The sequence below is a fragment of the Semicossyphus pulcher genome, unplaced genomic scaffold, assembly GCF_022749685.1.
Source record: "Semicossyphus pulcher isolate SPU_LCO1_2020_fin unplaced genomic scaffold, fSemPul1.0.p SCAF_11, whole genome shotgun sequence".
NCBI lineage: Eukaryota > Metazoa > Chordata > Actinopteri > Labriformes > Labridae > Semicossyphus > Semicossyphus pulcher.
In genome coordinates this window covers 13,240,760-13,268,648 of record NW_027211615.1, presented here as the reverse complement: position 1 = coordinate 13,268,648, position 27,889 = coordinate 13,240,760, and the positions used below count along the sequence as shown (strand labels likewise).

The window sequence follows — 27,889 nt, the reverse complement described above, 5'->3', positions numbered from 1 at the left end:
GTTTATTGCCTATTTATTCAATATGCTGCACAGGTTTGTGCTTATTGCAGATTTATGATTACTCTAATATTGTTTTGAATTTCAGCCAAGTAACAATTTAATCATTTGTATAATGTTTATTGTAATAAAAGAGATTTAAAACTATAACCCATTTAATACTATTACGCAGCCAATTCAAGACATAAGAAAACCGAATTTATCATGTATAGTAACCCGACCCCCTTTCATTTGAGTTACTGTCTCCCATCTAGAGTCAGGCAGAGAGGACTGTGTGTACAAACATACTGTATGGTCTGTATAATAAACATTACAGAATACTGTATTTGCAAAATGTGACACAAAGGATACTGTTTTATAAAACAGGCGACTGAAAGGGGTGAAAAAATGTGTGTCTCTTATCTTATAGCATACTTAACTGTGGCATCCAGGGTGTTACTTACATTCAAATTACTTCACACGTGGGTTTCCAAAGACCTTTAGCCTGTTGGCAAGCTTGTGTCATTATAGCAGGCATGTGATGTGAGGAGGGAAAGTTTACAGGCCAAATGATACAGCAAAAAGCTGCAGATTTAAAAACCCACTTACCTTTAAACTCTTACACAACCAGGAAATAAAATAATCAATGCTGTGCAAAGTATTTTAGGCTGAGTGATAGCGTATTTTCATAGTAAAAGATTGATGTTGTCACCAGAAAACATACACTCAATAATAACTGCAAAGAAAAAGATAATGCATGTTTTGTCCAGTGTATAAAATCTTCTTGACTGGCTACTTTATGTGCCAACGCGTCCAGCTGCACCTGATTGGAGCGCGAGCTGAACGTGCGGTAAAAGGGCTCTTTCACTTCCTCCACAAACACACTCTTTGACCCTTCGCACAGGCTGCCGACTCATTCTCATTCCTGTCCATCTCTACGCAAGGGCCTGCCGAGGCGAATAAGGGCTGCACTGTGAGCGAGTCAGAGAGTGCGTAGTAGTGCCTTTCAAACACACAAAGAAAGAAATACATCAAGTCCCAATGAGTACAAATCATTGTTTAATAAATCAAACAGAATTTCTGCTCCTCTTCGAGTTACACTGTATTGCAAATACTTCTATACATAAAATAGTATCTCAGTGACAAGAAGCACCTGATAGGTCAGATAGAATATATATATATATAAATGTATATTTTTCATGTATCAAGTGATAAGAAAACAAAAAGTGTACAAGATTAGAGACTGATTGAAAGGTGGGCAGTGAAAAGCAAAACTGCATACGGGACATAATCCATGTCTCCGCCCTGAACTCTCCTTACATTTAACATTGCTGCAACACCTTCATATAAAACACCATCATCTGGTCAAAACAAGGACAAATATTCTTCAGGAGAACCAGGAGAGAGAAATCATATTTGGCAACACCTGCAGGGAGGTATCACTTTACCAACATTTAAAAGGACTTGAGCATCTAGATCCCACATTTTCTCTCCTCAAATGTAAACCGCAGTGTCATGATACGCAGGCTAAGTGTGGGTGGCACGACTAAAGTCAACCATTTTTTCCTTTTCTTAAAGGGATAAGGCACGCAGGCAAGACGGGAAGAAGGTGGAGTTTCCTGTTAGCTTTTGAGGAAGTGCAGGATGAAAGGGGTGGAAGCAGTGGACATACAGAGAACAAGCGCTCTGCCTTTGTTATCTCTTCAAGGACTACTTCTGGAGCATGTTAGGACTCCCGCAATGTTAACAGTGCTACTAAAGAGGCCAAAATAAGCCTTCAAAAAGAGGCAGTTAAGCTGTGTTTCGCATTCAGGAATCCAACTCACTGACGGAGGGGAGGATGGCTTTGGTTTTCGGTGTCAGTTCGTCACTACTTCAAGGTGCAGACAACAGTTTGCCACGTGTAAATCCTTTCCTTTACCTTTATTTTTAACGTGGAGAAAGACTGCTAAAATGTTAAGAAATAACGCAAGCACATGCATGTTTGCATTATAACGGTTTGCAACTAGTTTGCATCCCACAATAGTAACTCCAGGGTTTTACTTGGACCTGGATGTTTACTTCCTCTGTCACAAGCTGCGGATATTTGCCAGATGAATAAGTGTGTGTAAATAGTGTGCATTGCTCTGCTATCATTGCTGCTCCAGAAGAAAAAAAGCCTTCTTCTCTCTTCGTCCATATACGTCTGAGAGCAACGGACAACATGAGCAGTAGAGGAAGAGATGAGGTAAAAGCAAGAGAAAGAGAGAAGTGAAATTTAAATTGAAGAGAGGAAACAACGCAGAAGAAGCAAAGTATTTTGGATGTCGCGCTGGTTTCACTCTTCTTGTCTTGTAGTGAGAGACCGAGGACTGTTTGTTTCACATGGTAGTGAACTGGCTGTGTGCTTGTCTCAGTTTTTCAGCGATCTGTACATGGAAACACAAAAAGCAGCGGGAGGTCGTTAAGTATCCGAGCACAATGATGCTGCCCAGGTAACATAAAGGACAGATTGTGACACGCTCCAATTAACCGTGAGAGATGGGCGATAAAAAAAGCCCCTTACCGTCTCGTAAAACTTGACTTGCTCTTCCAGGTACAGCTGCATGACCCTGTTGTAGTCATAGATACGGTTGTTATGGAAGTGGTTCATCTCAGCTGTGGGAAACAAGAGGGGAAACAACTTGAGTCAGATATCATGTTTCCATAAACACAAACACCTACATGTTTCTGATTGAGTGCGTTACCTTGTAATGAGTAAGACATGGTGCTAAGTCGTTTAGCCATGGTGACTTTGTCCTGGTGGGTGATTTTACTGGCGGCCACCAGCTTGTCGCCCTCCTTCACCTTGTCTATGGCCGCCTGCAGGAAATAAAACATGATATCTTAAAAGACTAAAGCTGTCATGTTCAATACCTTTTATCTCTTCTAGGCCACATTCACAAGGCGGCCATTTTCCTCTGAGGTGACGCTCAGGGTGGGAAGCTAAAATGCTTTTATTATGTTGTACTACTCTGTTCAAAGTCGTATAAATTAAGGGTATATGACAATACTTACAATAACATCTTGCAATTAATGAGCAACTGACAATTATCAGAGAAAATCATGAGTCGCATTTAACCATATTTCCAAGGAAAACAACATATTTGAAAGTTATAATTCTTAGCTTAGCGCTTGTTTTCAGTAAATCACAGTGTAATATTGCATTAGATAGAAACTTACACCTTTCCTTTGTTCATTGTAACACTACTTAAAAGTAATTTTAGCTTTTAGCCACTTCCTAGCTAACAGTGATATTAGCTAGGAAGTGGCAGAATGCTAGTATTAGCTGTTGTCTGACCATAGCTAATAGATTATCATATGTTAATTTAATTTTTAAATAGTTGTAATCTGGAAGATCTCAGTTTCGTTCTCTTTGGCGCCACCTATGGCAATAAACGGTAATTGCGGGAGCACACTTCCCAGATATCCAGACAGTGTTGCATGTGTGACGTCCACGGTCCCTTTGTTACGGTTGTAACTCTTGATTTTCCTCGCTGACGGACGCTTTCCTTTTTAGACAGTTTGCCTTCATCTGAGCGTCGAATTTGTTCTTTGTCTTTAAATTTTCACTTATTTATTTATTTATTTTTAAGATTATTTTTTTGGCCTTTCATGCCTTTATTGAGAAAGTTCAGTGGATAGTGTTAGAAGCAGGAGATGAGAGTGGGTGATGACACGTGGCACAGAGCCGAGGGCGGGACAGATGGCACAGACTTTTCACTTATTGTTGAAGTTGTATCTGTAGTCATCGAGTTTTTCTGTGTTTGTTCAGCCATAGTAGATTACTGTTTAAACGCAACGCTTGCAGAGACCAGAAGAGCAGCCACTTAGCTCCACCTACCCTCTCTGGCAGACCAACCACTGCTGGCTGATGGAAAACACGTCACTAACTGGGCGCCGCTTGTGATTTTTTCTGCAAATGTCTCCACAGACACCCAGTCTGTAATAATACTATATACTGCAAATGCAAAGGCTTTCATCAGTGGGCCATAGGCTCAATCATTATTGTGTTACCTCATACGGTGATAGATAGAGACTTAACAGACATTTATTTAAATGACAATCTTAGAGATTATATCTTTAAGGTTATGACTTATATCTAAGTTTGAACAAAGAACATCTTGATGGTGTAAACAAAACAGACATCCCATTACATTTGTTTTTTTGATAAACCTTTGTGTAAGTGTTTCCTGACGTACCTTATGGACTCCAATGGTGTCCGGGAAGCATCCAAGCAGACCTTTATATTCATTGTTGGTCTCCATGAGGAAATGGAGGTCTTTCCTGGGCTGAAAACAGATGGCAGAGACAAAAAAAGAGATACATGTAACCTAAAATTGGAACAAAGATAAATCCAAAACAGGAAATAACACACAGGTCGAAAGTGACAGGAAAGAACACGTGGAAACTATACATCACAGGGGAAACACAACAAACTTTAAATAAGGGAGATTCAAGTAACATTTTCATGAGGAGACTGAGGAGCATCGAGCTGGGCGAGCTGCTGTAGCACTTGATGGAAAGGTGTGTGTGGCCTCTATGGGTTAATGCAAGATATACATTGCATTGCCATCAGAGACCACAACCATCACAGGTATAGCTAAACTAAAGACTAGAGGAGCACAGAGGAAAAGTGTCTGCAGCAGCACACGCTTACCAGAACAATCCTCCCTCTGGAAGCTGCTGGGACATCAAAGAAGGCCTAAGTATGATTTTATTACTTCACATCACACTGATCAGAGCACACAGAATGACCAGAAACGCCACATTTAAACAGCAGGTTTAACGTGATTCAGGAAATACTACAGATATGTTTCCCTGTGGCTTCTTCCTGATACAGACTTCACGCGCAGGACGCTGTGTTAAAGGGGTCATTACAAATGCCAGAACCAGGACGTAAACACTGACTGCAAGCAGGAAATGTTCACTGACGTTGTGAGATGCTGTGATTATTGTGAGAACGCAAAACAATCAGCTCCACTGTCGAGCACTTTAAGGAAATTCAAGTGAAGAATATCTAACGCCCAAGCAAGGAGCTGTGTTGAAGGTACAGCACATACCTGCTCTGCAACCATCTGAGCTATCTCCTCGTACGTCTTTCCCGCTGCTGTCATGGCATCAGTCAGCATTGACTCGCCTGCAGCAAAGAAGGGGTTAAAACGTGTCACAGCTGAGTTGCTTAACAGCACCTGTGTGCTAACTTGTTTCAAAACAGACACACATAGGGAATGACTCCATCTACATTTTAAAGGTGTTAACAAAGACAGCAAAGACACATTGTTGTACCTTGGTATCCACTGCTGGTGAAAACAGACGAGAGGTTCTGGAAAGCTTTGCCGATTCTCTGGTACTCCTTTGGCAAAGCTGTGGAGGGGAAGAAATTAAACATGAACACACACACTTTAGTTGACAAAATACTCAACATAATGGACCATTATATAATGTAAACAGTAATTACAGCACAAAGTGAAGGTGTGGCTTGTGTGTGCCGAAACATTTAGTGCAGTGTGTACGTACGGCCTGTACATCTCTTCCAGTGCTCGTTGCCCACCGTCAGGATCTCCTTCACCCCGTCATCCATGGCTTTGGTAAACTTGCTGAACTGCTCGCATTTCTGTTCCCTGTGGGCACATTTTACATACATAAATAGACATCAGCTGACGATACAGTCACACAGTTAATCATCAGCAGGTTTAAAGACAGTGTATTTGCAGTGGTTAAGAGTAATGTTTGATCAAAACTCACACTTCCACAGCATCCAGGTCTGCAGCTTCAGGCTCTATTGTGGAGAAAATCATCACTCCAACCGTCTCGTCCTTCTCTGCTTTTCTCTTCCCCATCTTCCAGTCCTGTAACCAACAAATTACTCATTTTATTTAAGCAATAATCAAAAAGGTTTCTGTTGTTCAGTCTTTAATAAAAGGTCTACTACATACAGCTGGTGAAAGACAAACTAAAAAGATGATTCAAAAGCTCAAAGGGAGAAGAAGTGGAGGAGGATTAGCAAACCTTCTCATCCTTGTAGGTGAGGAAAATCTGGAAAACTTCGCTGCTGGAAACAATCGGGTGCCTGCACATCCGGCTCATCCAGCCCTGCAACCGCTCCATACGCATCTTTATAAACTCTTCCTCAAATCGGCCTGAGTATGCAAAGAAAAAAAGCATTTTCATGTGGTCTTCAGTGACGTTTATCTTTTCCGTGTGGTACATTTATTGAAGTCGAGAGCTTACCCGTCACCTGCTTGTCCGGTAAAGAGGGGATGGGGATGGCTGACCCGAATTTGTCTAGCAGCCTCTCGTAGAGCCAATCAAAGTGCTTGTATCTGTGATTGACTGGTCGGTTTGTGGTCTGTAAACCAATAACATATTTAATTTACTGAATATCTCCAGAAAATATGTTCGATGTAGCTCTTTTTCGTCAATTGACACATGATAATGATGTGATTCGGCCTACAGTTCCTTTAGTGCTAACAAGCAAAACATTTACGGATTATATTTTTAGATGGTTAACTTTATCAAGTTTAGTTTAATCCCAGATTAAAACTAAAAAAGGTGCCTTGAAAATGCTACTTGGGACTCACGCTTGGTGTGATTTGGTACTCGATGTAGCTCTTGAGGCCGTACATCTTTGAGCCTTTCTTGGGATCAGCCACCACGCAGTCGAGCTGACTGTCAGGGTAAGACCACACAGGACCAACTTCTCCCATCTAAGCAGAAAACATCACTTTAGAAACCTGCTACTGTGTATTTTATGGCATACAAACACAACTTTCAAAGTGGTAAACCATAAATATAAAATAATCATGCTGTAAAATTACTTTATATACTGTAGGAAGTATAACATCTACAACTGAGATGATCTGTTTTTGCATTATGATACATCATATTGTTCTTAGATCACATAGGGAGTTTAAATTACTGATATAACAAGTAAAACCACATCATGATATAAAGCAAACAACAGTTAAGGATATTTTGAGCTCACTCACATAGATTGGCAGCTTTTCTTTGCCCTTGGTGAGCTGCTTGCACAGGAGGTAGAGCTCAGGACCGGACTTGGAGAACCCAGGAAACCTGCTCAAAGAGAGAGTGAAAAGTCACGATCGCTCACTTTAACTCTTTCACCACTTTATGATGGAGCTTAAGACAGCTTCCTGTGGTCCTGGAGGTTTTTTTAATCTAGTAGCCCTTTCGAAAAGTGTTTTCATATAACGAGCGCCTGTTTTGATTAAATCATGCACACTGGTGATGCAATACACGTTCCTGCCAACAATTTCACACTATTCACACTGATCTAGAGGTGGTGGCAACATGCCAAGTTATGCAGCAATGATCCAACAAATACAGGGAGGAGGAAGACTGCTACGAACCTACAAACCTTTGTTTGTGTACAGAAAATCTCCACAGGGCTCCTTCAGTCATAGGTACGCTACAATATGCAGCATTTCAGTCTTTGCGGTTTTAACAGGAATGTTTCTGCTACTTAAAGCAGTAGCAGTAATATAAGCAGTGTTATTTTACTTTAAAAATATGCAGTTTGCTCTGCAGTAGCTTTAAAGTATGTTTTGATCCAAATGTTTGCAAATTTCAGAGATTAAAGGAGCATCAATACTGCTGCTTCATAATTCAGTGAAACTCATTCTATGACTTCCTTACTACTTATTAAGTCTTACTTGTTGAGGGAGATTTTCATTGAAGAGCCATGAGCTCCTCCTCTCTGTATCGCTCCGCTGTCTCCAGATTCTGACTCAGCGTAACCTCCAGTAGACTTCATGTCGTCCCACTCATCGTCCCACTCATCATCCTCTGCTCCTGAGGGCATGAAGCGTTGTTTTTTTTAGAACGCACACACTCGCACACAGTATATAACATATGTCGGAGAACCTTTTGTACAATCTGTAAATGTACAAGAAGCCGACCGTGAGACTAAAATTCACAGCTGCTGGGAGCGACTAACTGATACACAGAAGCTAACAAACCAGCACACACACAAACCAGGCAAAATAGGAAATAATAAATAAATAAGTCACATTTCTGACATTTGTTTGACTATATAAAGTATTACTATCCCATAGAAACAAATACAATTTCAGATAAAACAGCCTGTAAAGTTAGCTAAACTACAAAACACAACGTTAGTTAAGCTAGCGGGTAAAACAGCCACAGCTAGCCTAAGCTAAAGCTAAATTTAACTACTATAGTTTGTACCCTGTTCCTGTTATCGTCAAGTCTATTTTAAAGATCTAATATTGTAGAAATTCAGTTATTAGTTTGACACTAAAAGAGAGAATAAGCTAAATCCTAATAATTCATGGGTGGAGAAACAAAAAAAGGCTAACAGTGGCTAAGCTAACAGTCCTGCTAAACGATTGCTAGCCTAGCTAAGCAGAGCAACAACTACCATCTGAGTTCGCCAGCTTGGTTCTTCTTGCACGCTGTCTAAAGGTAGAGTTAAAAATCTGTCTGAAAAGGCATTACAGTTACACTAACAAGCTAACTAACAAGCTAATTAACAAAGCTTAAAACCTTTGCCTCTCACGTGAGCTCTCTGTCTTTGTAATTGAAACTTATCAGTTAACACTAAACTACAACAGAAGTCAGAGCAATGTCGATGCTTTAACATTCTGATTTCACACAAAAAACAAGTGCAAAATGTGCAACAAAACCCATTTACTCTCCTTCTAAATGTCAGAGGTTAGCCACACGAACAGCACTTTCCCACACAACACAATAAAGTTAATGCCAGGGTTATATCAATATACAAACTGAAGTATCAACACACATGCTTTTAAGGCTGGAATTAATTTCCCAAAACTATTTGTTGCAAAGTCTCCTCATGAGCCAGTCCACACGCACACACACATTAGGAAAGAGCTTCCCCCAGGCGATGCAGGGATACCTGTGTAATCGATAAGGTAAGGATACGGGTAGATATCTTTGGCAAGAGAGAGAGAGAGGGAAAGGAAAGGTCTGTTATTTCTTCTTATTGCCATTTATTCGCCCAGTTCTCTTTTTACAATAACAACAGGAGAATTTAAAAAGCAGGTCCACTGATCTGTCCTTCTGAGTCATGCATGAGGTTAACTTTTCCATACTCCGGCAAAAAACAAGAATCATGCCTTGATGGTCCGGTCCACGTGCTGGAGCATCTGTGTGGACGGACGGGCCAGAGACAGACTACTGAGCAGAGAGACTTCTCAATCACTCCCAAAAGCTTATAGATAAAACATACAGGATCAATATACTTGATTTCTATATCTTTCACTTAATATCAGCTTAAGCCAAGAGCGACAACACTTTACTCTGTCCTGAATATTAAGAACATTTTTTGTTATGTTGCTCCCTGATGCAAACCCCATCTGCTAAGTATTATTTTCCAGAACTACCTGACCTACATTTCACAACACAAAACATGTGTTAAATAATCTTCCTGTTGAGCATCAAAGGTTTTCAAGGCTATAAATAGGGGACATGTTATACATTTAGGGCATTTCAATCTTACGTTGAAGGCACCTATCATAGTCGCAGATAATATGTCTCTTCTCAAACAGTCAGGATTGTCTTCCACTTTCCAAAGACCACATGCCTGGAGAGCCGGATTATGGTCAAAAACCTCACATATACACTATATAGAGGGTATTATTTTAAACAGTGAATGTTATAGGGTCTGTGTTTCAAAATGAGCATCCTAACAGAAAGACCAACATAATTCACAAGTCATACAAATAACTGGGTTGCATAGCGGTGTTACACAAGCTAGCTTTATTTAGCTTTTTGATGAAAGCAACACCTCCAGAGGGCTAACCAGTCATTTTTGGCACTCCAGGACACCCCATCCAACCGAAGCCATATATTCTATCTGCTCCCACAATCACAGTTAAAAAAGTAAACAGTTAAACTGTCTTGCAAGATAGTGACAACAAGAACCAGTGTGTGACGAGCTAATCATAGTTGCTAGAAAGCTCTTATTTGTTTTGGCTAAATTAACAGGACAGATGAGGAGAGACAGGAAATATGGGGGAGAGAGAGTGGGGGGATGATATGCAGCAAAGGGCCGAGGACAGGAGTCGAACCTGCGGCCGCTGCAGAGAGGACTGTAGCCTCCGTATATGGGGCACCTGCTCTACCGACTGAGCTAAACCAGCGCCCCGAAAAGCTGTTCTTACCTGGGCCCTGGTAAGCCTGAGGGTGGCCCTGTGATACTGAGCCCCACGGGTCTGCAGCACCCTTCCCAGTCTGGGTGCCCTCCGGATTGGACGCCCAGTTGTTGTTGGCTCCTCCTGAGGGGTCCGTGTTCCACGCCGTCCAGGGATCATTACCGTTACTAGCCTGGAAGGTACAGATAGAGAAAGAAATGAGGAAGAAAGAAGCATAGAAGAGTGGAGTGTAGTTTGGAATCTATTCAACGAGAAGCTCGCATAATACAACATGCTTTTTTCAACACATGAGCAGGAAATCTTAAGATCATCAGCCTTACAGTCGCAGTTGCTTAGTGCTACTAAATACTGTAAATGCAGAAGCAACAAATATCAAAATAGTGCATATCTAAAAAAAGGCACATGCTCACAATGTGCACACTCGTGATTAAACACTACAGTACTAAGTCCATACACACACGTTTGTTTTATACAATAGTTACAAGCTTGATGTGCATCTGCATGCCATGCTTTCAAGGCAGACGTGCAGACTGTGTCAACACTTTGAAAACGTATGGACATCGGCATGCAACAAAATGTATATGTGACTTTTGTGGGTTGAAGTTAACCTAATGCTAATCAGTGCTAACACAGACCTGCTGCAGGGCAACTTAATACAAACAGACACAAAGAAAAGTTCTGCACGAGACGAGAAGTTTCACAATAAAAATGACTGTGATGGCATCGTCAAGAGTGAACACAGCAGTGCAGCAAGGAACAACACTTTGAAAAACAGCATTTTCCTGCACATAAATACATTGACAGGAACTTTATGTAACATTCAGTCAACATTTAATTAATAATCTTCAGTTGTATTTGCAGGATTCATCATGTGGAGTCAATTTTCATGTTCTGTGCTGATGATTCGTCTGTGAGATTATTTCATTAAGTGTGAGGGACGAGAATCGTTGGCTCTGAACTTCTGATCTGTGAAGTTTCACTGTGGTGTTGATTCATACCACTGAGATACATGTGTGGGCGTCGATTTGTGACATGTGAGAGTGTGTGTGTGTGTGTGTGATGTGTGTGTGTGATGTGTGTGCACTGCAGTTCAAAGTGAGGCTGAGATCATGCTTTCTGCAGGCAGTAGGAGTAGGAGAGGGAATTTGCCAATCAGAGCGGAGGGGGGGCTTCAGGATAACGGGTGAGGGCGGAGGGCTCGATTTCATGCCACTGGCCTCATCCACCGCCCCCCCAAGTGGCGGTTACCTCATCTGGGGACGAAAGGTAGGGGGAAACTGGGGTGTCGGGGGTGTCCGGCGGGGGACTTAAGCCCCCAGCTTCAACCTTGAGAGGAAAAAAGGTGACATCATCACAAAGCGCCAGCAGTGAACACTCAGCAGGGGAAGGGTTAAAGTGATGCTGGATATAGAAGTGTGTGTGTACAGAGAGAGAGCTGAGGGATGAAGGCTGACACATTTCCTGTGCCCACATTTCTACTGATCCAGCAGTACAGCTCATAGTTGTGGAACTTCCTGCCTGCGCAGGACAAAAAGACTTCACTGCACTTATTTCCTCCTGGTTCAATTTTACAGTTAGAAATGACACACGGGCAACGAATATGCTTCCACAGCAGCTGCTCTCACTTCTGCATCTCTGGGGTTCACACATGCTGCACGAACGTCAGTAAAAAGCTGTCATCGGGCCACTTCTGCTTTTTTCTTCGACATCGGACCATCACAAATAGTTCTGTGTGGGTGAACTGGACCACAGGAGGTGCTTCACCTTCTATTTAGAGAAGTTAAGGCTGCACACTAATTTACTGCTCTTACTTAAGGTCAGCAAACAGCCAAAAAAACAGGTTTGGATTTGATACGAGAATTAATTTAACACATACATATAGCTTTATCATGTGCATGCATTACCTGTGCAGGTGCAGACGGGGGAGCGTAGGCATCAAAGATGGACAGATCTGGCGATGCGACATTTCCTAAACTTGGAGCAGGTGCTGCAGGTGCTGCAGCTGGGAACGATGGAAATGTCTGACTGAACTGAAAACGAAAGGATAAAAAACAGGCACCGGTGCCATCAGAAGAACAAATTCAGACATTCATTCAAGTGTGATTTAATGACTTTTAAAGGTGCATTCCTCTGTGGTAATGCGATCGTGTCTTCTTGACATCGCCTGGTTTTGCAAACTGTAACTTTAAAAGTTTAAACCAGTCTGTCCACCTTGGATAAACACAAAATTACATATTTAAATCTCCTTTATTCCTTGTAAATACGCAGATACCAAACTTATGATTATTTTTGCGGTTCAACTTCTTTCTATTCTTAGTTTCCCTTAGGGTGCGCTGACATAGAAAGCAGTTTCTTGAGAAACAGACTGTTCCCTGATGTTTTTCATCAGACATTACATAACCCACCAGTGCAATTGTCATTAGTGTTTCAATGACTCAGAAACAGGATTAAATTAAAAAAAATGTCGCTGCAGCTGGGTAGGTTGTGTAAGGTCGCACAAACACACAAATCAACATGAGCTTGTTAGCTAAGTAAAGCAGACGGATAATAATAACCTCTCTCTTGTACACGCACAGATACTGCTTTGTTAGATGTTGCATCAAATGTGGTTGAGAGCGAGGCTCAACTGTTAAACAGACTTTACTTTAATCTCTGTTTCTCTTTGTGAATGTCTTCAGAGTGAATCATATCCTCATGCATGATGAAGTCAGAGCTACTGGATCAAACTGGACACACACACACGCACACACATAAACACCCTAATCAGCAAAACCCTGAAGGAGGCACATCCTGTTGTGATTTTAGTTTGAGGCTAGAGACAGCACCGCCGCTGCAGTCTACACAGGAACATAATCCTCGTCTGTAGTGACAAATATCTCACTGATAGAGACTCTGAGAGAGCGCAAAGATTATTATTTGTTTGTACTTTTGTTTACTTAGAACATACTGTGCGTCTTGACCTCAGAGATGAAAGCAGATTCTTTCCAGCTTAATTTTCTGGATGTTAATCTTTGTCACATACTGTGAGGGATGTGAGATACCTGAGGTGAATTCAAACATCACAGTTAAATCTATCTTACCTCGATGTAGTCCTCTGGTACCAGTCCAACTTCCCCTTTGGAGTTCTGAGCTTCAATCCAGCCGCCTCCAATATGCTGAAAAAACAACAGAACCGAAGGGGCGGCAGTTTAGCTAAGCGGCTAAACGCACAAACAGAGGTTCAGTCATCGGAGCGGCGGCCCAGGTTCGACTCCCAACCTTGGCCCTCGCGCTGCGTATCTTCCCCCGGCTTTTTCCACCAGTCCGTAAGAATTTTAAATAAATAAAACCTCTACACACACAAGTGCAATTAAACCCCTTTTGTGCAATACTCACTTGTGAATGTGCAATACCTACCAGGGAATGTATATTTCCACCTCTGCCTTAAATGTGTATATTATGCCTACATTATATATATTTAGAAACATTTACATATCTCTCAAATATCCTTATTTTTTATTTTGTTTTATTACTGCATCCATTTTTTAGTTAATATATTTTATTTTATTATAATTGATATGTGCCTTATATCTAATATTAACCCTTTTCATTGGAGCCTCCCAGCACAAGAATTTCACACAGCTGTTCTTGTATAACCGGCGTGACAATAAACGGTTTTAATCTCTCTTAACCTGTTTCTGACTCTATCCACTACCTCCTTTCAATAAAGGCATGAAAAAGGGCCAAAAACTAGGGATGCACCGAACATCGGAATCGGACGTTTTCCGCTGTGTTGACAGACATCGGTCCATCGGCAAATAAGGTGGCATGTGCCGCATGGCAGTAGCCGATGTCTTTAACTGCTTTAATTGTGCAGTAAATTTAATTGTGACATAAAAGTGTTTATGTTTTCAGAAAGATTTTTGTTCGGCTATGTAAGCACTGAAAAATGTTTGTACTATTACCAGGTGATTCTAAAAGATTATTTTTACGTGAAAGAAGTTTAAATAAAAAGATGTTTTGGGAATATGAAAGATTGAATTTATGCCTTCTCAAAGAGTGTGATGAAGGCCTGAATAAATTCAATTTTCTAAAATTAAAGTAAATTTTGGCCCCTTATCCAGACGAGGGCATTAAAAATGACAAAAATTACAGTTATTGAAAAAAACATTGGCATTGGCAAAATCGTTGTTTTAAATCGGCCCCGATTTTCTCAATCGGTGCATCCCTACCAAAAAGTAATCAGGAACAAAATAAGTAAAGAGAGAGACTGAAAACAAACATGTCGGAATCAATGGTGGAGAGTGGCTAAGGCTAGCAGGAAGTAGTTGTGAGAAACAACCGGCTTCTAGGAAAAATCACATTAATCTGCAGTTCTCTGAAATGATGCTGCAGCCAAAAAACAAAAACATCAGTAAAATGAGGGCGTAAACATTGCTGTGCACACGAGTCTTCTTACCCAAACATGGAGCTAATCTCAATAGACTTGGTATGTTTCAGTTTCATTTAAGGTCACACACATTTCAATAATAAAGGTGCAAAGCCACAATGCTTAAAGAAATTCCCCTTAAGTGTGGTTGCTCTGCTGCCACAGCCACACTTACTGATACTGTACATTTGACTGCATGTGTGCATAAACGTGGAGAACACCATGTTTCTCCCTGTTACTGTAACTGTTTCCCTGGATTTGTTTCTGCACTTCACCAACATTTAAAGGTTCACGTTATAGCAAAGAGCTGACAATAACCAGGTTACCCAAGTATCTGTAAACACAGCCAAAGCTCGCAGGACAAATTCCTCCACGGTCAGTTTATTTAACGAGGAAAAAGTACATTCTGTTGTTGTCCTTACACAGGAGGTCCTGATTGGCTTAACACCAACTTTGATTAGAAAACTATGTAGGTCAGCACACAGTGAGTGACCTTTGAACTGTTGCGACTGTGCTATAATGACATCATGTTTGCTCCCTCACTTTCGTCCTTCCTTCCTCTGCACTTGTTTGTCACGTGAGCTGGGCCTTTACAGGACTGTTGGTTTCCGAGAGCGACGTACCGAACTAGTCACAGGAACATTTGGATGGAATAGAGGGAATACAGAGGAGTTGTAGTAAGGATTTACCTGATTGGTGATAGTAACCGTCTCTCCTTCTTTCACTGTCAGCTCGTTGTTTCCAGGCTCAGCAGAGAAGTCGTATAAAACTTGTGCCTGGACACAAACAAGAAAAAAACCCATAAGACTTGCTGCATGTTTTATCAACACTTGTGTTTGAACCTATACCTGCACTTGTATCAACACATTCAACAGCAACCCCATTAATCTAAGTGAAATAAAAGGCACAGTGAAACAGGACAAACTAGTTCTTCTAGGCCATATTCTGCTGAGTCTTAACTAGGCACCAGCATCAACCAAAAACAAGGCCAGAACCATCAAGTTACCTGGTTCAGTTTAATACAGGAGCCTGCAGGTTCTCTCACACTGACCCACATCCACTAATCTGCCCTGCCCCTAGGCCCCCAGACACGCAGACAAACAAACATACATATGTGTGATAAAAAATACAGAAATTTAAGAGTGAAAAAGACTTTCACAGTTCATTTCATGGCTAATTTTCAGGCTGACTTTCATAAATATGACTATCCAAATTTGCTTGTATTGCTGGCTCTTATCTAAACAAAAAAAACAAAGAAGAAATTCAGCTTGCGATGTCCAACCAGTATATTATTAACTGTGTTTGACTATCTAGCTCTCATGTTCATTAGCCGATGACATGGATTACAAGGCCATTTGTTCGTGAACAGAGGTCTATTTTTAGTGTCAGCCTGCCACCTCCCAGGAGTCAAGGAAGTGGGATGGAGCAGGAACTCTTGAATGCTTCTGGCCGCAGCTCTCCTGGCTCACTTAGTATTTGTATGTAGTGAAAGCACTATGTATTGTTTTGATGCCTGCTTGATGGCATAACGTGACTTGCACAGATGTTGTTGTTGATGCCCCCCTCTAGGCAAATAGATGCTTAACTTGTTGTTACTTCACTTTGATGTTTGACACTAGCAAGCTGGTGGAAAAGGGGGTAGAGTTTCTCTTGGCTCACTATATAAGATAAGGTAAGATAAGATCCCGAAGGAAATTATAGTGCCAGATAGCTCCAAAAATACATTACAAAATTAGAGCAATAATTGTAAAACGCAAAATTGTAATTAAAAAAATCAACCTCATATCCACCAATTTCACGTTATTATAATAGCAATAATACTCAAAGGCAGCAACACTATTAGTACTTTCGGTAATTTCAACAACTGAATTATTGATGAAAAAACTAGCTGTGCCAAATCATGATTACTCATCGTAGTCTATGATGATGAATAACAATCTTCACTCTCTCAATATCGTATTGAATAGACAAAAAGCCCCACACACGCCTAAGACGCCTACATTTCCCAGCATTCCATAGAGGCAGAAATGACCCGCACTGGAAAGGTAGTAAAATGTCACAAGACACTGTCTTAATGAGGCACATTTTCCATGTACAGCAAAAACATTCGTTTCACATTTACTGCATGCAAATGTGTGTTTTAAGCGCCCATTACTCACTTCTATATCAGAGTTTTTAAATGTTTTTGACTCTTAATATGAAGCTTATCGAGTAAATTGTGGCTGTGAAACTGTAACTGCCTTTGCCTCTACAAGTCTGCAACGCGTATTAGTCGTCAAAAAAAGATACAACTGTCAGGGGAAACTGGGGAATGTTATGCACCCGGGTTGACGTTAAAAACAACCTAGAAAAGTGGTCTGACTTACCTTTAGCGCCATTGTCGAAGCATTGATCAATCATTACAAACACAGGCCCTGTAGTTTTCAGTGTTTCCAGTCCTCAGCTGGACATTTCCCCCCGCTGCTTTTCAACTCAAAGCGAAGAAAACACGGTAATTCCTCCCGGTGTACAGCAGCCGCTCCAAAGACTTTAACACATTCGTAAAATCACTTTGTCACTTAAAAACTCAAAAAACTTGGAAACAGGCGGAAGGAGCAGACGACTACAGTACGGCTGTAAGTTTGCACCGCGTAGAGAGCTGCTGTCAGCACGGAGGGAGTGACCTGCACCGCCGAGAGAAACCGGAAAGGTAGTTTCACTCAGACATGGCCCTCCAAGACCTGACTAACGTTTGCAAGAGTTAAATTAATATGATATTAGAAATCAGTTCACTTGATGTAAAATAAAGAAACAAATTGAAAAGTAGACTGGAGGCTATACTTGCGAAAAATATTTTTTTATAAAATACTTTAATTAATATTTATAGTTTTGGACAAAAGCGTCTGCTAAATGAAATTGTATCTAACAGCTATAAATCAAGGTAAAAAAAATAGTTAGCTCTTAGTTGTTATGATAAAAGTAATATAGCATCAGTCAAATTGCAAATATGCTCGACTACATCAGTCATCCAAATGCTTCCTTTTAAAAAAAATGTAATGTTTAAATTTGCTTCGAGTATTTTCCAAAATACATCAAATCCGACTACATCATGGTTAGTTGGTTTTGTTCTTCTGAGTCCAAGCAATGATTAAAGTTTCGTCGTATTATTATAATCTCAAGGCAGCTACTGTGGTGTGTTTACTGACACTGTTGTTGACGGCACACAGCTGACTCAACGGTTGAAAGGGAGGGACCCTGAATGTGTTTTGTGGCTAAGTCGGCCTCTGCTGGAGTCACGGTGCAAGTACATAACTGGTCCATTAGCTTTACATTAAACACGTAACTACTGTCCAGTTTTGGAACATAAAATCAAAACTCAGAGACAAAAAAGGACACTAGTTATAATCTCTAATGTATATTAACTTAGCTCACATATTTCTATTTTTTTTAATAGGCATTTTAGTCTCAAAGCAAACGGGTGACCTTCAAAGAGCATTCCCATTTAAGTTATACAATTGTCTTTCAAAGTTTTTTTTTTAACTTAAAAATATAAATTTAAGATGAAACTACAAATAATTACAAACTTGATTTCATGTTGTACACAGTATAGTATGTTAAATGGTATTTGAGCATTCAATTGAAAAGTAAGAAATTAGTTGAGGATGAAAGTAGGTGTGTGGTTATACATATTTTAAGCAATATCACATGAGAGGGAGTGCTGTTGTACTGAATATCAGCACAGCCCTGATTATTGCTTTTAACAGTTCTCCAATAAGCATCTGGTAGTAAACAGTAATAAGCAACAACAGGTTGTTGTTGGGTTTTTTTTGCTTATTTAATCATTAATTTGTCTCCGCCAACATAACTGCGCAACCTGACAGGAATTGGACTGTTACATGTAACCGCAGACCAGCTACTTTTAAGTTTTGCAAATTAATCTGTATAGCCTTAATCAATTTATCATGCAACCTTAAAAATTAGATTCTGTTGATAGTTCCTTCAGTGGCCTGATTGACTCCAAGGTACCACTTTGATCAATCAAGGCAGAGACAATCTGCTGTAATGTTAATTAATAGTCATAAGAACTCCTGGTGGAGTAATACATATAGTTAAAGTCCCAGTGCTGTTATACTCTATATCAGCACTCAAGGAATGCCTCATGTCCAATCAAAATACTTGCTCAGAACTAACTTTTTTTATGTTCATTATCTTTATATCTGAGTACAGCCCCAGAAGAGTGGTCACACTATTCACATTCCTTTGAGATGAAATTATTTTGGCTGGTATCAAGTGTTTGATATCTGAGAAGGGCACAAAGCAAGACAGTGGATCATAGGTAAAGCTTTCATATTAGCCAGAGTCAATACATTGAAAACCTTGACTGTGGCCAAATTGAGAGGTACAGCTTTCATTCCTGCTCCCTCCTCGCCACCTCCTCAGATATCAAACACCCGAGTCCAGCGGCGGTCTCACTTGTCTGTCAATGGAAAAGAACCGGTGGAGCAGGTTGTTATCAATGAGGGAAGGGCTGAGAGGGGATACTGTTTACTGTAAGTAGGTGAAGTCCTCAACCCCAGGTCGTCCAAAAATGCTAAATGACGAAGCACTTTTCGCCTGTATCACTTTGGTTCATCTAGCAACGCAGGTGTGTCGGAGCAGGGAGGGAGGGTCTTAGACACCTCCGCACACAGCACGCTCAGTTTGAAGATCTCCACCTTAACAGAAGCATCATGCGCTCTCTGCTCCCTCTCTTCTATCTGTCCGTAGTCTGGAACAAACATGTGGGGGCTTCGGACCCTAACTTGCCTTTCATGGAGTACTTGGACCAGAACCATTTGGTCTGCCTGAAGTGGGGCTTTGCTGACCCGCAGGGGGACATTACATTAAAATTTCTGGTGAACACAACAGGCTGGATCGGCTTTGGATTTAGCCCAAACGGAGGCATGGCGGGGGCAGATATCGTCATGGGGGGGATTGGACCCAGTGGAGTCTACTTCAAAGTGAGTCTCCTCCATACTTGTATATGTTTAAGTATAGCAATTGATCTGTCTGAATGTATTTATTTGTGTCCATTAGGATTACCATGCCACAGGGAACTCCATGCCGATGGAGGACAAGCAGCAGAGCTACACTCTCCTCTATGCGAACGAAACTGAAGGTCAAACCATCTTGACCTTTCGGAGGGCCATTCAGTCGTGTGATGACCAAGACTTCCATATCACTGTAAGACATTCAAATGTTACTTCTTGCAATACATGCTAGAAAATATCAACTTAATTCTAAGGAAAAAATAAGTTGAAAAGAGCAGCAGGAGCTACCTTTGCCACAAAACATTACTTGAGTATTCACTTATAGCATCAAATATTTAGCTTTAAGAATCTTTTATTTTTTTGTTTTTAATCGCTTCATAACCCCAAAATAAGTAATAAAATGTCCTCACTATATAATATTGGGCAAGTGTAGTGTTGTCGAAGTCAGACTCATCAAAAACTACGCCAAACCAAACAACCATTTGTTATCTAACTATAGCAGAACGCTACCCCAAGAGGCTGCTGTTTCCATTGTAACTATAACAACCCTCCCTGCTGTACCTCACTATTTGTCACGCTATATTCTTTTGTGTTGTTGATCTAATTTTCACTGTAAAGCTCAAGTTTCCAGTTTGTATACATGTAAACTCTGCTGCAGTTCTTTTGAGTTGAGCTCTTTTGTTCGGTTCCCCTGACAGTCCCTTTATATTCCGGTAAATTGGGTGTTTTCAGTTGTGAAGACAATGGGAACAACATAAAGAGGCATTTGGTTCTGCATTGAGTACCTGAAATACTATACGGTTTTGGTTATAAAACCTGACCTATGTGTGGACTTTATGAAGCAAAGTGCAAAGTAGGAACATTGAACTGTCTCTGTTAATCACTTGAATTATACATTTAACAACGTTTTAAGGTAAATAAGGACTTTATTTGTCAGTTTTGGGAGCATAGGATCCCGTTTGACACGATAATAAGTCCTTATATGTTGTGGTTTTTGTATTGCATCATTAAATCACTAAAATCTCTTTTTCAGTCTCAAGCCATTAAATTGATCTATGCATACGGAACTACGGATGAGATCAATTACCACTCGTCCCGTAGAGGCACCAAGGAAGTCAACCTGCTGAACTACAAGCCCAGGGCGACCATAACAGACCCCAACTGTCTCAGTGTCAGGGTGGACAATGTAGGAATAATAAATATTACAACGGTTATGAAAATGTTTGTTGGAATTGTGGAAAAATTCTTATCCATTTCGTAATGCCTTAAGATCTGGAAGAAAAAATTATATTCTTAATCCTAACTGGCTACTGACAGCCTTTTTTTTAAAATTTGAATCTTTATTTTTGCAGATCACTGTACCGCAAAATCATACCTACTACCACTGCAAGGTGATGAAGTTACCAAAATTGAAAACCAAACATCATATTTATATGGTGAGTACGACTTTACATTAGCGTCACAAGCAGGGCCCAGTTGCGAATAATCTTATCAGATTACAGCTAAAGGATTGTATCAAATCTTGAATGAATAGGTTGTTCAAAAGGAAAAAAATGTTTTGTTTTTTATCTTTTTTTTTCTTATATAGTTGTTTATACTGTTGACATTTTTTTTCACTTAAATTGTTGTGTCTCTACAGTTACATCCAATCCAATTTTAGTTTGAAAAACCAGGATGAAAGTAAGATGGATTTGTTGATCCTGGATAGGGAAGAATGGGTGTAACGACTAAGATGGTAGAGATGCCACGTAGAGCGTCAGGGGACTAGAACTGTGATGTGTATTGTTCTAAAAGAAAGTCCAAAGTCTGGATGAATTTTAACCTTTTATTAAACAAAAGCCGATAAGTACAGAAGTACTGAAACAAAAGGCAAAAATAACTTGAAAACCACGTATTGTATTTCGGCATGTATTTCTGTAGTTTTTCACATCACTTTAAATGCTGTTTTGTATGAAAATGATTGTTTCCCTGCACTTCTTTTTAGCCTTTAGAAATATTTTTTTTATTATTTGACTGTTATTTATATATTATTTAACTATTTAATATTAATGAGGGAGAGAGACATGATTAGTGATGAATTTGGAATCTAATTTGGCGTATGTTTTTTCATCTCCTTTATTGTAATGTTTGATATCATTAGACAGCGGATGTTTCAGCTTGTAGTGATTGCTTTAACTCAGTCATTTTTCTTTTTTCTGATGACGCATATATGTGGGGTCCTCTGGTTGGCTCGTTGTGTAATTAGGTAGCTCTTGTATGCCTATATACGGAAAGGCACGGAGATGCTGGATTCACAACCCGGATGAAGGTCGGTATGACCGAAACGTCGATGATATTAAACAAATATTGACAGCAACAAGAAAGACAGTGTGCGGGAGTTTCATCACCTATTGTTGATGACAAAAGAAAATACCAAACCCACTGAACCTTTTGTCTGCTTCCTGCCACCAAGATGAACAGATACAAATAATGAGAAACCCCACCCAAGTGCGAATTACCGGAGATAATAATAAACCCATAAAAGGAGTGAAACGTAACAAATAAAACACACAGGTGAAACACACATTATGGCTCCTACAATGGGATGCCCCAAGTTTAATATGCCATTAATCCTAGGGTGAACTTTTTAATGGAATTTGTTTCGGGCAAATGTAGCTGCAAGAGAAAGAATTGACATTGTAAGTGTACATGTTGTTTATAGGCATAAAAAGTAAGTACAAATTTACTAAAGCACCATAATAATTATTCAATATTCAATAATTCACATATTTTTTTCTATTTCTTTTCCAATTCCCTACCAAATGTCCTCTGACTTGTCTCAGGTTGAACCAGTGATTGAGCACCCTGACCTCATTCACCACATGCTCCTGTACCGCTGCCCCTCCATTGTCACCGAACAGTACGACAGGCCGTGCTACATGGGCGACATCGGGGACTCCTGCTTCGACACAATGGCTTCATGGGCCGTGGGAGGAGGGGTGAGGGAGAATCCTGCGTCCATCTTTGAGTTCTTTGATTTATTTTGAGATCCTTGTGCTTCAGTGTGTTTCTATGTTAGTGTTGTGCATGTGCAGAATGATCCACTGTTTATCCCCTGCTTTCTTAGGTATTTGTACTTCCAGACAAAGTGGGTATTCCTATCGGAGCTGAGGAGACTGAGACATTATACAGGCTGGAAATCCACTACAATAATCCAAATGGGGATGCAGGTAAATACTGTTATTCCTTTTTAATACTGTACAATGTATATATTCCAGAACTGGGATTTTACAAAGTACACGTGCTTGCTTCTATGAGGGATTCAGTGTATCTATTGCTCTGTAAAGGCTGACCTATCCACACATAGTTTGTCCGAAGACTCATGGACATGTTATTAAAGGCTGACTAGTGATACATTTCCATTGGTCTGTTAGCTCATTTTTCGTTTTCCAAGGGGCACTATAAATAGCCCTAGACCAAAATACCTTCTGACCCTACAACCAATCAGAGCATTGAAACGTGTGACTTAGCGGTAGTCTGCTGGGCGAGGAAGCTAGTTCCATGTTCAGTGTTTTGCAGACATGGCTATGTAACCAACACTAATCATTTGCACATAACGTAAAATACCGTCTGGTATAAAGTGATATATCAGCAGCGCATTAAAAATGCCTCAAAAAGCTTAAACCCGCCCCATACTAGATGAAGGGTTTTGATTGGCCCGACCTGAATCAGGCTTGATGAATATCTGTCTGAACTAGAGGTGGACAATATTCATCTGCAAGAGTAAATAAAACTTTAAGGCTAGTACTTCCCACAATTGGTTCATGATTTTTCCTGTGTAAAATTGGTAGAAGTTCCCTTTGAAGTGCAACCAGTGCACTTTAATACAATGAAAACAACTGGTTTTATATTTTTCAAATATAAATAAAGCTCCTGATATCGAAGTACTATTGCACATGATAATGAACATAATGTAGCCTGATTTTTGAAGTATTATTGCACATGATAATGAACATTATACAACCCGAAACTGAAAAGTAATATTGCTCATGATAATGAACATAATATAGCCCAAAATTGGAAGTAATATTTCACAAAATAATCAACATAATATAGCCTGATATCTGTCATACTATTGCACATGATAGTGAACATTATAAAGAGGACAATAATCATCTGCAAGAGTAATAAAACTTTAAAGTCGAGCTGAAACGGCATTTCAAGAGTATCTAGCTTCCGTATCGTGACGTATCTCCGAGTGAAACAGGACGTGCAGGCGGGACATATCATTAGAGGGATTTGATTTGATCGTTGAAAAGTGGGCGTAAACAGACGTTCTCCACAGCGCAGTAGCTAGCTACTTGACCGAGCGTTCTTGGTGCTCTGCGGCTAAATGTTGCAGATTGATTTGTTGAAATTGTTTGGTGCTAACTTACGTGAGCACGCGTGAAATTTAGTTTTACCGGAAGAAAAAATGATCGGGTTTTGATATAAGAATACGAAGAAATTGATTTTCTGTATTTTTTTGGGCCTATATTGTCAAATAGATGCACAATATTACTGAGGATGTGATCTAAAAGGATTAAAATGACATTTTTCATTTCACCTCGACTTTAAGGCTAGTACTTCCCACAATTGGGTCATGATTTTTCATGTGTAAAATTGGTAGAAGTTCCCTTTGAAGTGCAACCAGTGCACTTTAATACAATGAAAAACTTGTGTGCCTGTCATGTAACACACAGTATACACTTATGCTAACAAAGTCCTGGAGCTTATGGCTTCTTTTCGTAATTTCGTAATCTCTTCATCCCGTCACCAACATTTTTTTTAAACCTCTGCCTCTCTTGTTATAGGAAGGACAGACAGCTCAGGCCTGAAACTCTGCCTTACAGACAAACTCCGGCAGTACGACATGGGCACCTTGACTGCGGGTTTGCTGCATTTTGATCGTATGGAATACAAAATCCCTCCAAAAGCCACTCAATTCCACTCCTACGGCGTGTGTAACACCAGTATGTTTTCTCAGGTTTGTAGTTGATTTCCAGCTGTAACAGAGGATATTAAAGACAACTTTGAATGTAAATCTGTTGTTAATAACTTTGTTCCTGATCATCTTTACTTTCCACCTGTAGCTTGTGAATCCTTTCCCTGAACTTAATGTGTTCGCTGTGATGTTGCACACTCACTTGGCTGGGAGGAAAGTCAGAGTTGTCCAGTTCAGGTAAGAAGGGGACATTGGGAGTTTGCTTCCATAAATATCTAAACTAGAAGATTTTTTTTTCTCCTTTGAAACATATGCTACTCTTCTTTCATATTCATGGTCTCTGTAGAAATGGAAAGCAGATAGACGTCTTGGTCTCAGATGACAACTACAACTTTGAGTATCAGGAGGCCGTCAGTTTGGGAAAAGTCAAGACCATCGAACTGGTAAGTTCCCCTTGCATCCATGCCCACATCTTACAGGCTGAAGTTGTAAAGTATTTCTGCTGTTAAAAAGTATATGATATCAATATTAAATTAATATATTGTTATACCATATTATTTGTCTCCCATTACAGGGGGATGAGCTTGTAGTAGAGTGCACCTACAGTACAGCCAGTCGCACCAAAGTCACAAAGGTGGGTAAATATTGTATAATAAAATCAGTGCTGTCAAGTAAAAACACAAAAATAACTTTTGTGAAAAACATATAAATCTGTAAATAAAGTTCTTGAGAGAAGATTGAAGCTACTGGTCAAATAAAATATGTACAACACACGACACCATAATACTGGAATGTCTGGCTCACATTTTCCCATAGTGTATTGTTTTAAAATTCTAGTGCTAGATTGCTCCAAAATTACAACTTAAATATAGATGAAATGTAATATATAAAGTGTGTATGGGTTGAATATAAAGAGACAGTGAACCAGATGGTAAATGTAAATAGAGCGCATGATATTAAAAGTAATTGTAAATAATAGTAATAAAAAGTAATATTGCACAAGATAGTGAAAGTAAAGGTATTTTTGCACATGGTACTAATAACAAAAAAAGCAGTAGTATTGTCGATGATAATGCACATTATAAATATAAATATAGCCCCTGATATTGAAAAGTAACATTGCACATGATAATGAACAAATTATAGCCGGACATTGAAAAGTAACATTGCACATGATAATGAACAAATTATAGCCGGACATTGAAAAGTAACATTGCACATGATAATGAACAAATTATAGCCGGACATTGAAAAGTAATATTGCACATGATAATGAACATAACATAGCCTGATATTGGGACAGTATTATTACACATGATAATGATCATAATATAGCCTGATATTAAAAAGTAATATTGCTTCTAGATGTCATCTTCCTTGTGTGTGTAAGGTCTAGGTCTTGAAAAAAATCTACATCTTTTAAATCTACATTTTACTTTTCTTTCTGTTAAGTTGTTATTGTGATTTTCTGTTGAGTGTTGTATTTATGTATTGTTTTTCCATTGTTTGTTGTGTGTTTGTACTTGTATGTCCGTTTAAACTCAGTAAAACTCAATTGTGAAAAGTAATATTGCGCATGATGATGAACATAATATAGCCTGATATTGAACAGTAATACTGCATATATTTTAAAGTATTATTGCACCTGATATCAGAAGTTGTATTATATCCATAATAGAACAATAGCACATGACAATGAAATGAAAAGACGCTTCATGCTCCATTTTCCTCCTGCTGGACTTTGAGGAGTTTTACAGTCTGATGGCCACAGGTAAAAAAGAACTCCTGTGGTGTACTGTGTAGCTCCTAGGTGGGTCTGCGGCTCAAGGTGCTCTGGTAGGACTCCAGTCTTTAAACTATGTTTAACATTTCCCTTCTTCAGATGGGGTTAGGAACTACAGACGAAATGTGCCTGGCCTTCCTCCTCTACTATCCAGAAGTCAAGATCACCTCATGCATCAGCCACCCGAACACCCTGCATCCAGCCATGAGCACAAGCAGCCAGTAAGACCTCCTTCACATCATATAACAACTCAGACTGAGCAGGTTACATACTGTACATATATTTTTCCATGCTGATGTTTTGATATAGCTCTTTACTTATTTCTGCCAGAATGTTTGAGGGGACCTCAACTGCAGACCAGGATGAAATTGCAAATTATGAGCATTTGTTAAAGAACATGCCACAAATTCAGCTGGTCTCGGATTCAGAAGTAAGTAATAGTCTCAATTGTTTGATTCTGTCTTTTCTTTTCTAACTCCAATTTATTAAAATATTTTTTTTCATTTTCATGCATATAAAAGTTTTGAGTTTTATGTATTGGTGTAACTAAGTCTTTATTCATATTGCCTCCTCCACAGTTTGTGGCTTTAACGTTAAAGACACTGACAACAAAGCAGGCTTTTTGATGTTTGTTTGATACTTGTTTACTGCATTAAAAGGGGTATTTATAAATGTCTTTTTTTTTTTTTTACAGAACAACTTCTCATTTTATGACAAGGGCATTATCAGGGAGATTATGGAGACACCCATCTTCGCTTGTCAGAATACAAACGGATCGAGCAGACTCAGCACTTCCTGGATCGTGAACACAGCAGGAGTCATACTTTTGCTGCTGTCGATTGCAGTTATGTAGATGATTGTGAGCAACAGATCCAAACCATTGCAATCTTGATAATGGCAGGCAGTTTAGACACACACAGTGTTTAGACAGGATGTATAACATTTCTATCTTTTCATAGCATACATTATCTATTTGTTATTAATCTCAATTACAAATCAGGTGTCTTAATATTTAGCAACTGTTATATTGATTATCAATTCAGATTTACATTGCTGTTTTATTTCAAACTGTTCAAAAAAGCACAGAATTGTTAGCCACACGTGTCTGCTGACAAATTAATTACTCTAATACTCTAGATCTATACAATTTAATGTTGTTTTATTTGATTATTTAGGCTAAGATCAAATCTATACCTATAGCATTATACCTTGAAATTAAAGTAGCTAAATGAAATAGATCCATCAATAATTTTGTTGTTTACACCTAATTTTGTTGATACAATTATATTTTCCACAACCAGTCTATATGCCATTATTATGTATTGTGTGTTTTATGGTACTTGCACATATGCATGTATCTGTTTCTGTACATGCACTGTGGCCTTATTGCTGATTTTCTGATTTTTATGTACCAGTATAAAACCAATCAAATGATAATCACTTATACAGTAAAATGTATGTTTCCCAAGTAACTTAAGATTGCTATTGTCATTATTCTACTGTATAATTGATTCAAACGGGAGTTGCATGTAGTTTCACAGTCTATCCTGTAGGGGGAGCTCTAGCTTCTGA

General features: G+C 39.5%; 2 protein-coding genes across 10 annotated transcripts; one reads left to right on the top strand and one right to left on the bottom strand.

The window, feature by feature from the left end:
• Positions 1-1,012: 1,012 nt before the first annotated feature.
• snx9b (sorting nexin 9b) lies at positions 1,013-17,207 on the bottom strand. 9 transcript variants are annotated; one of them, XM_069657339.1, is made up of 20 exons: positions 16,929-17,207; positions 15,252-15,338; positions 13,235-13,309; positions 12,059-12,184; positions 11,403-11,480; positions 10,164-10,326; positions 8,897-8,932; positions 7,671-7,809; positions 6,987-7,074; positions 6,579-6,704; positions 6,229-6,346; positions 6,007-6,137; positions 5,743-5,846; positions 5,515-5,618; positions 5,284-5,361; positions 5,058-5,134; positions 4,197-4,286; positions 2,703-2,817; positions 2,522-2,613; positions 1,013-2,384 (listed from the first exon to the last, which is right to left on the bottom strand). In XM_069657339.1, exons 1-20 carry the CDS (start codon positions 16,938-16,940, stop codon positions 2,337-2,339), a joined length of 1,887 nt encoding a protein of 628 aa, XP_069513440.1. In that variant the 5' UTR covers positions 16,941-17,207; the 3' UTR covers positions 1,013-2,336. The 9 variants fall into 9 exon arrangements, with proteins under 9 accessions (XP_069513440.1, XP_069513442.1, XP_069513445.1 ...); XM_069657341.1 differs by having other exon boundaries at positions 6,987-7,071; XM_069657344.1 differs by lacking the exon at positions 8,897-8,932 and having other exon boundaries at positions 16,929-17,206.
• A 2,064-nt stretch (positions 17,208-19,271) lies between these two features.
• On the top strand, positions 19,272-27,170 carry moxd1l (monooxygenase, DBH-like 1, like). The gene is made up of 13 exons (XM_069657583.1): positions 19,272-19,541; positions 19,618-19,764; positions 20,605-20,757; positions 20,924-21,007; positions 22,394-22,549; positions 22,678-22,780; positions 24,404-24,576; positions 24,683-24,771; positions 24,881-24,977; positions 25,109-25,168; positions 26,417-26,538; positions 26,648-26,747; positions 27,012-27,170. The coding sequence occupies exons 1-13, from the start codon at positions 19,272-19,274 to the stop codon at positions 27,168-27,170; spliced, it is 1,713 nt and encodes a 570-aa protein (XP_069513684.1).
• The last annotated feature ends 719 nt before the right edge of the window (positions 27,171-27,889 follow it).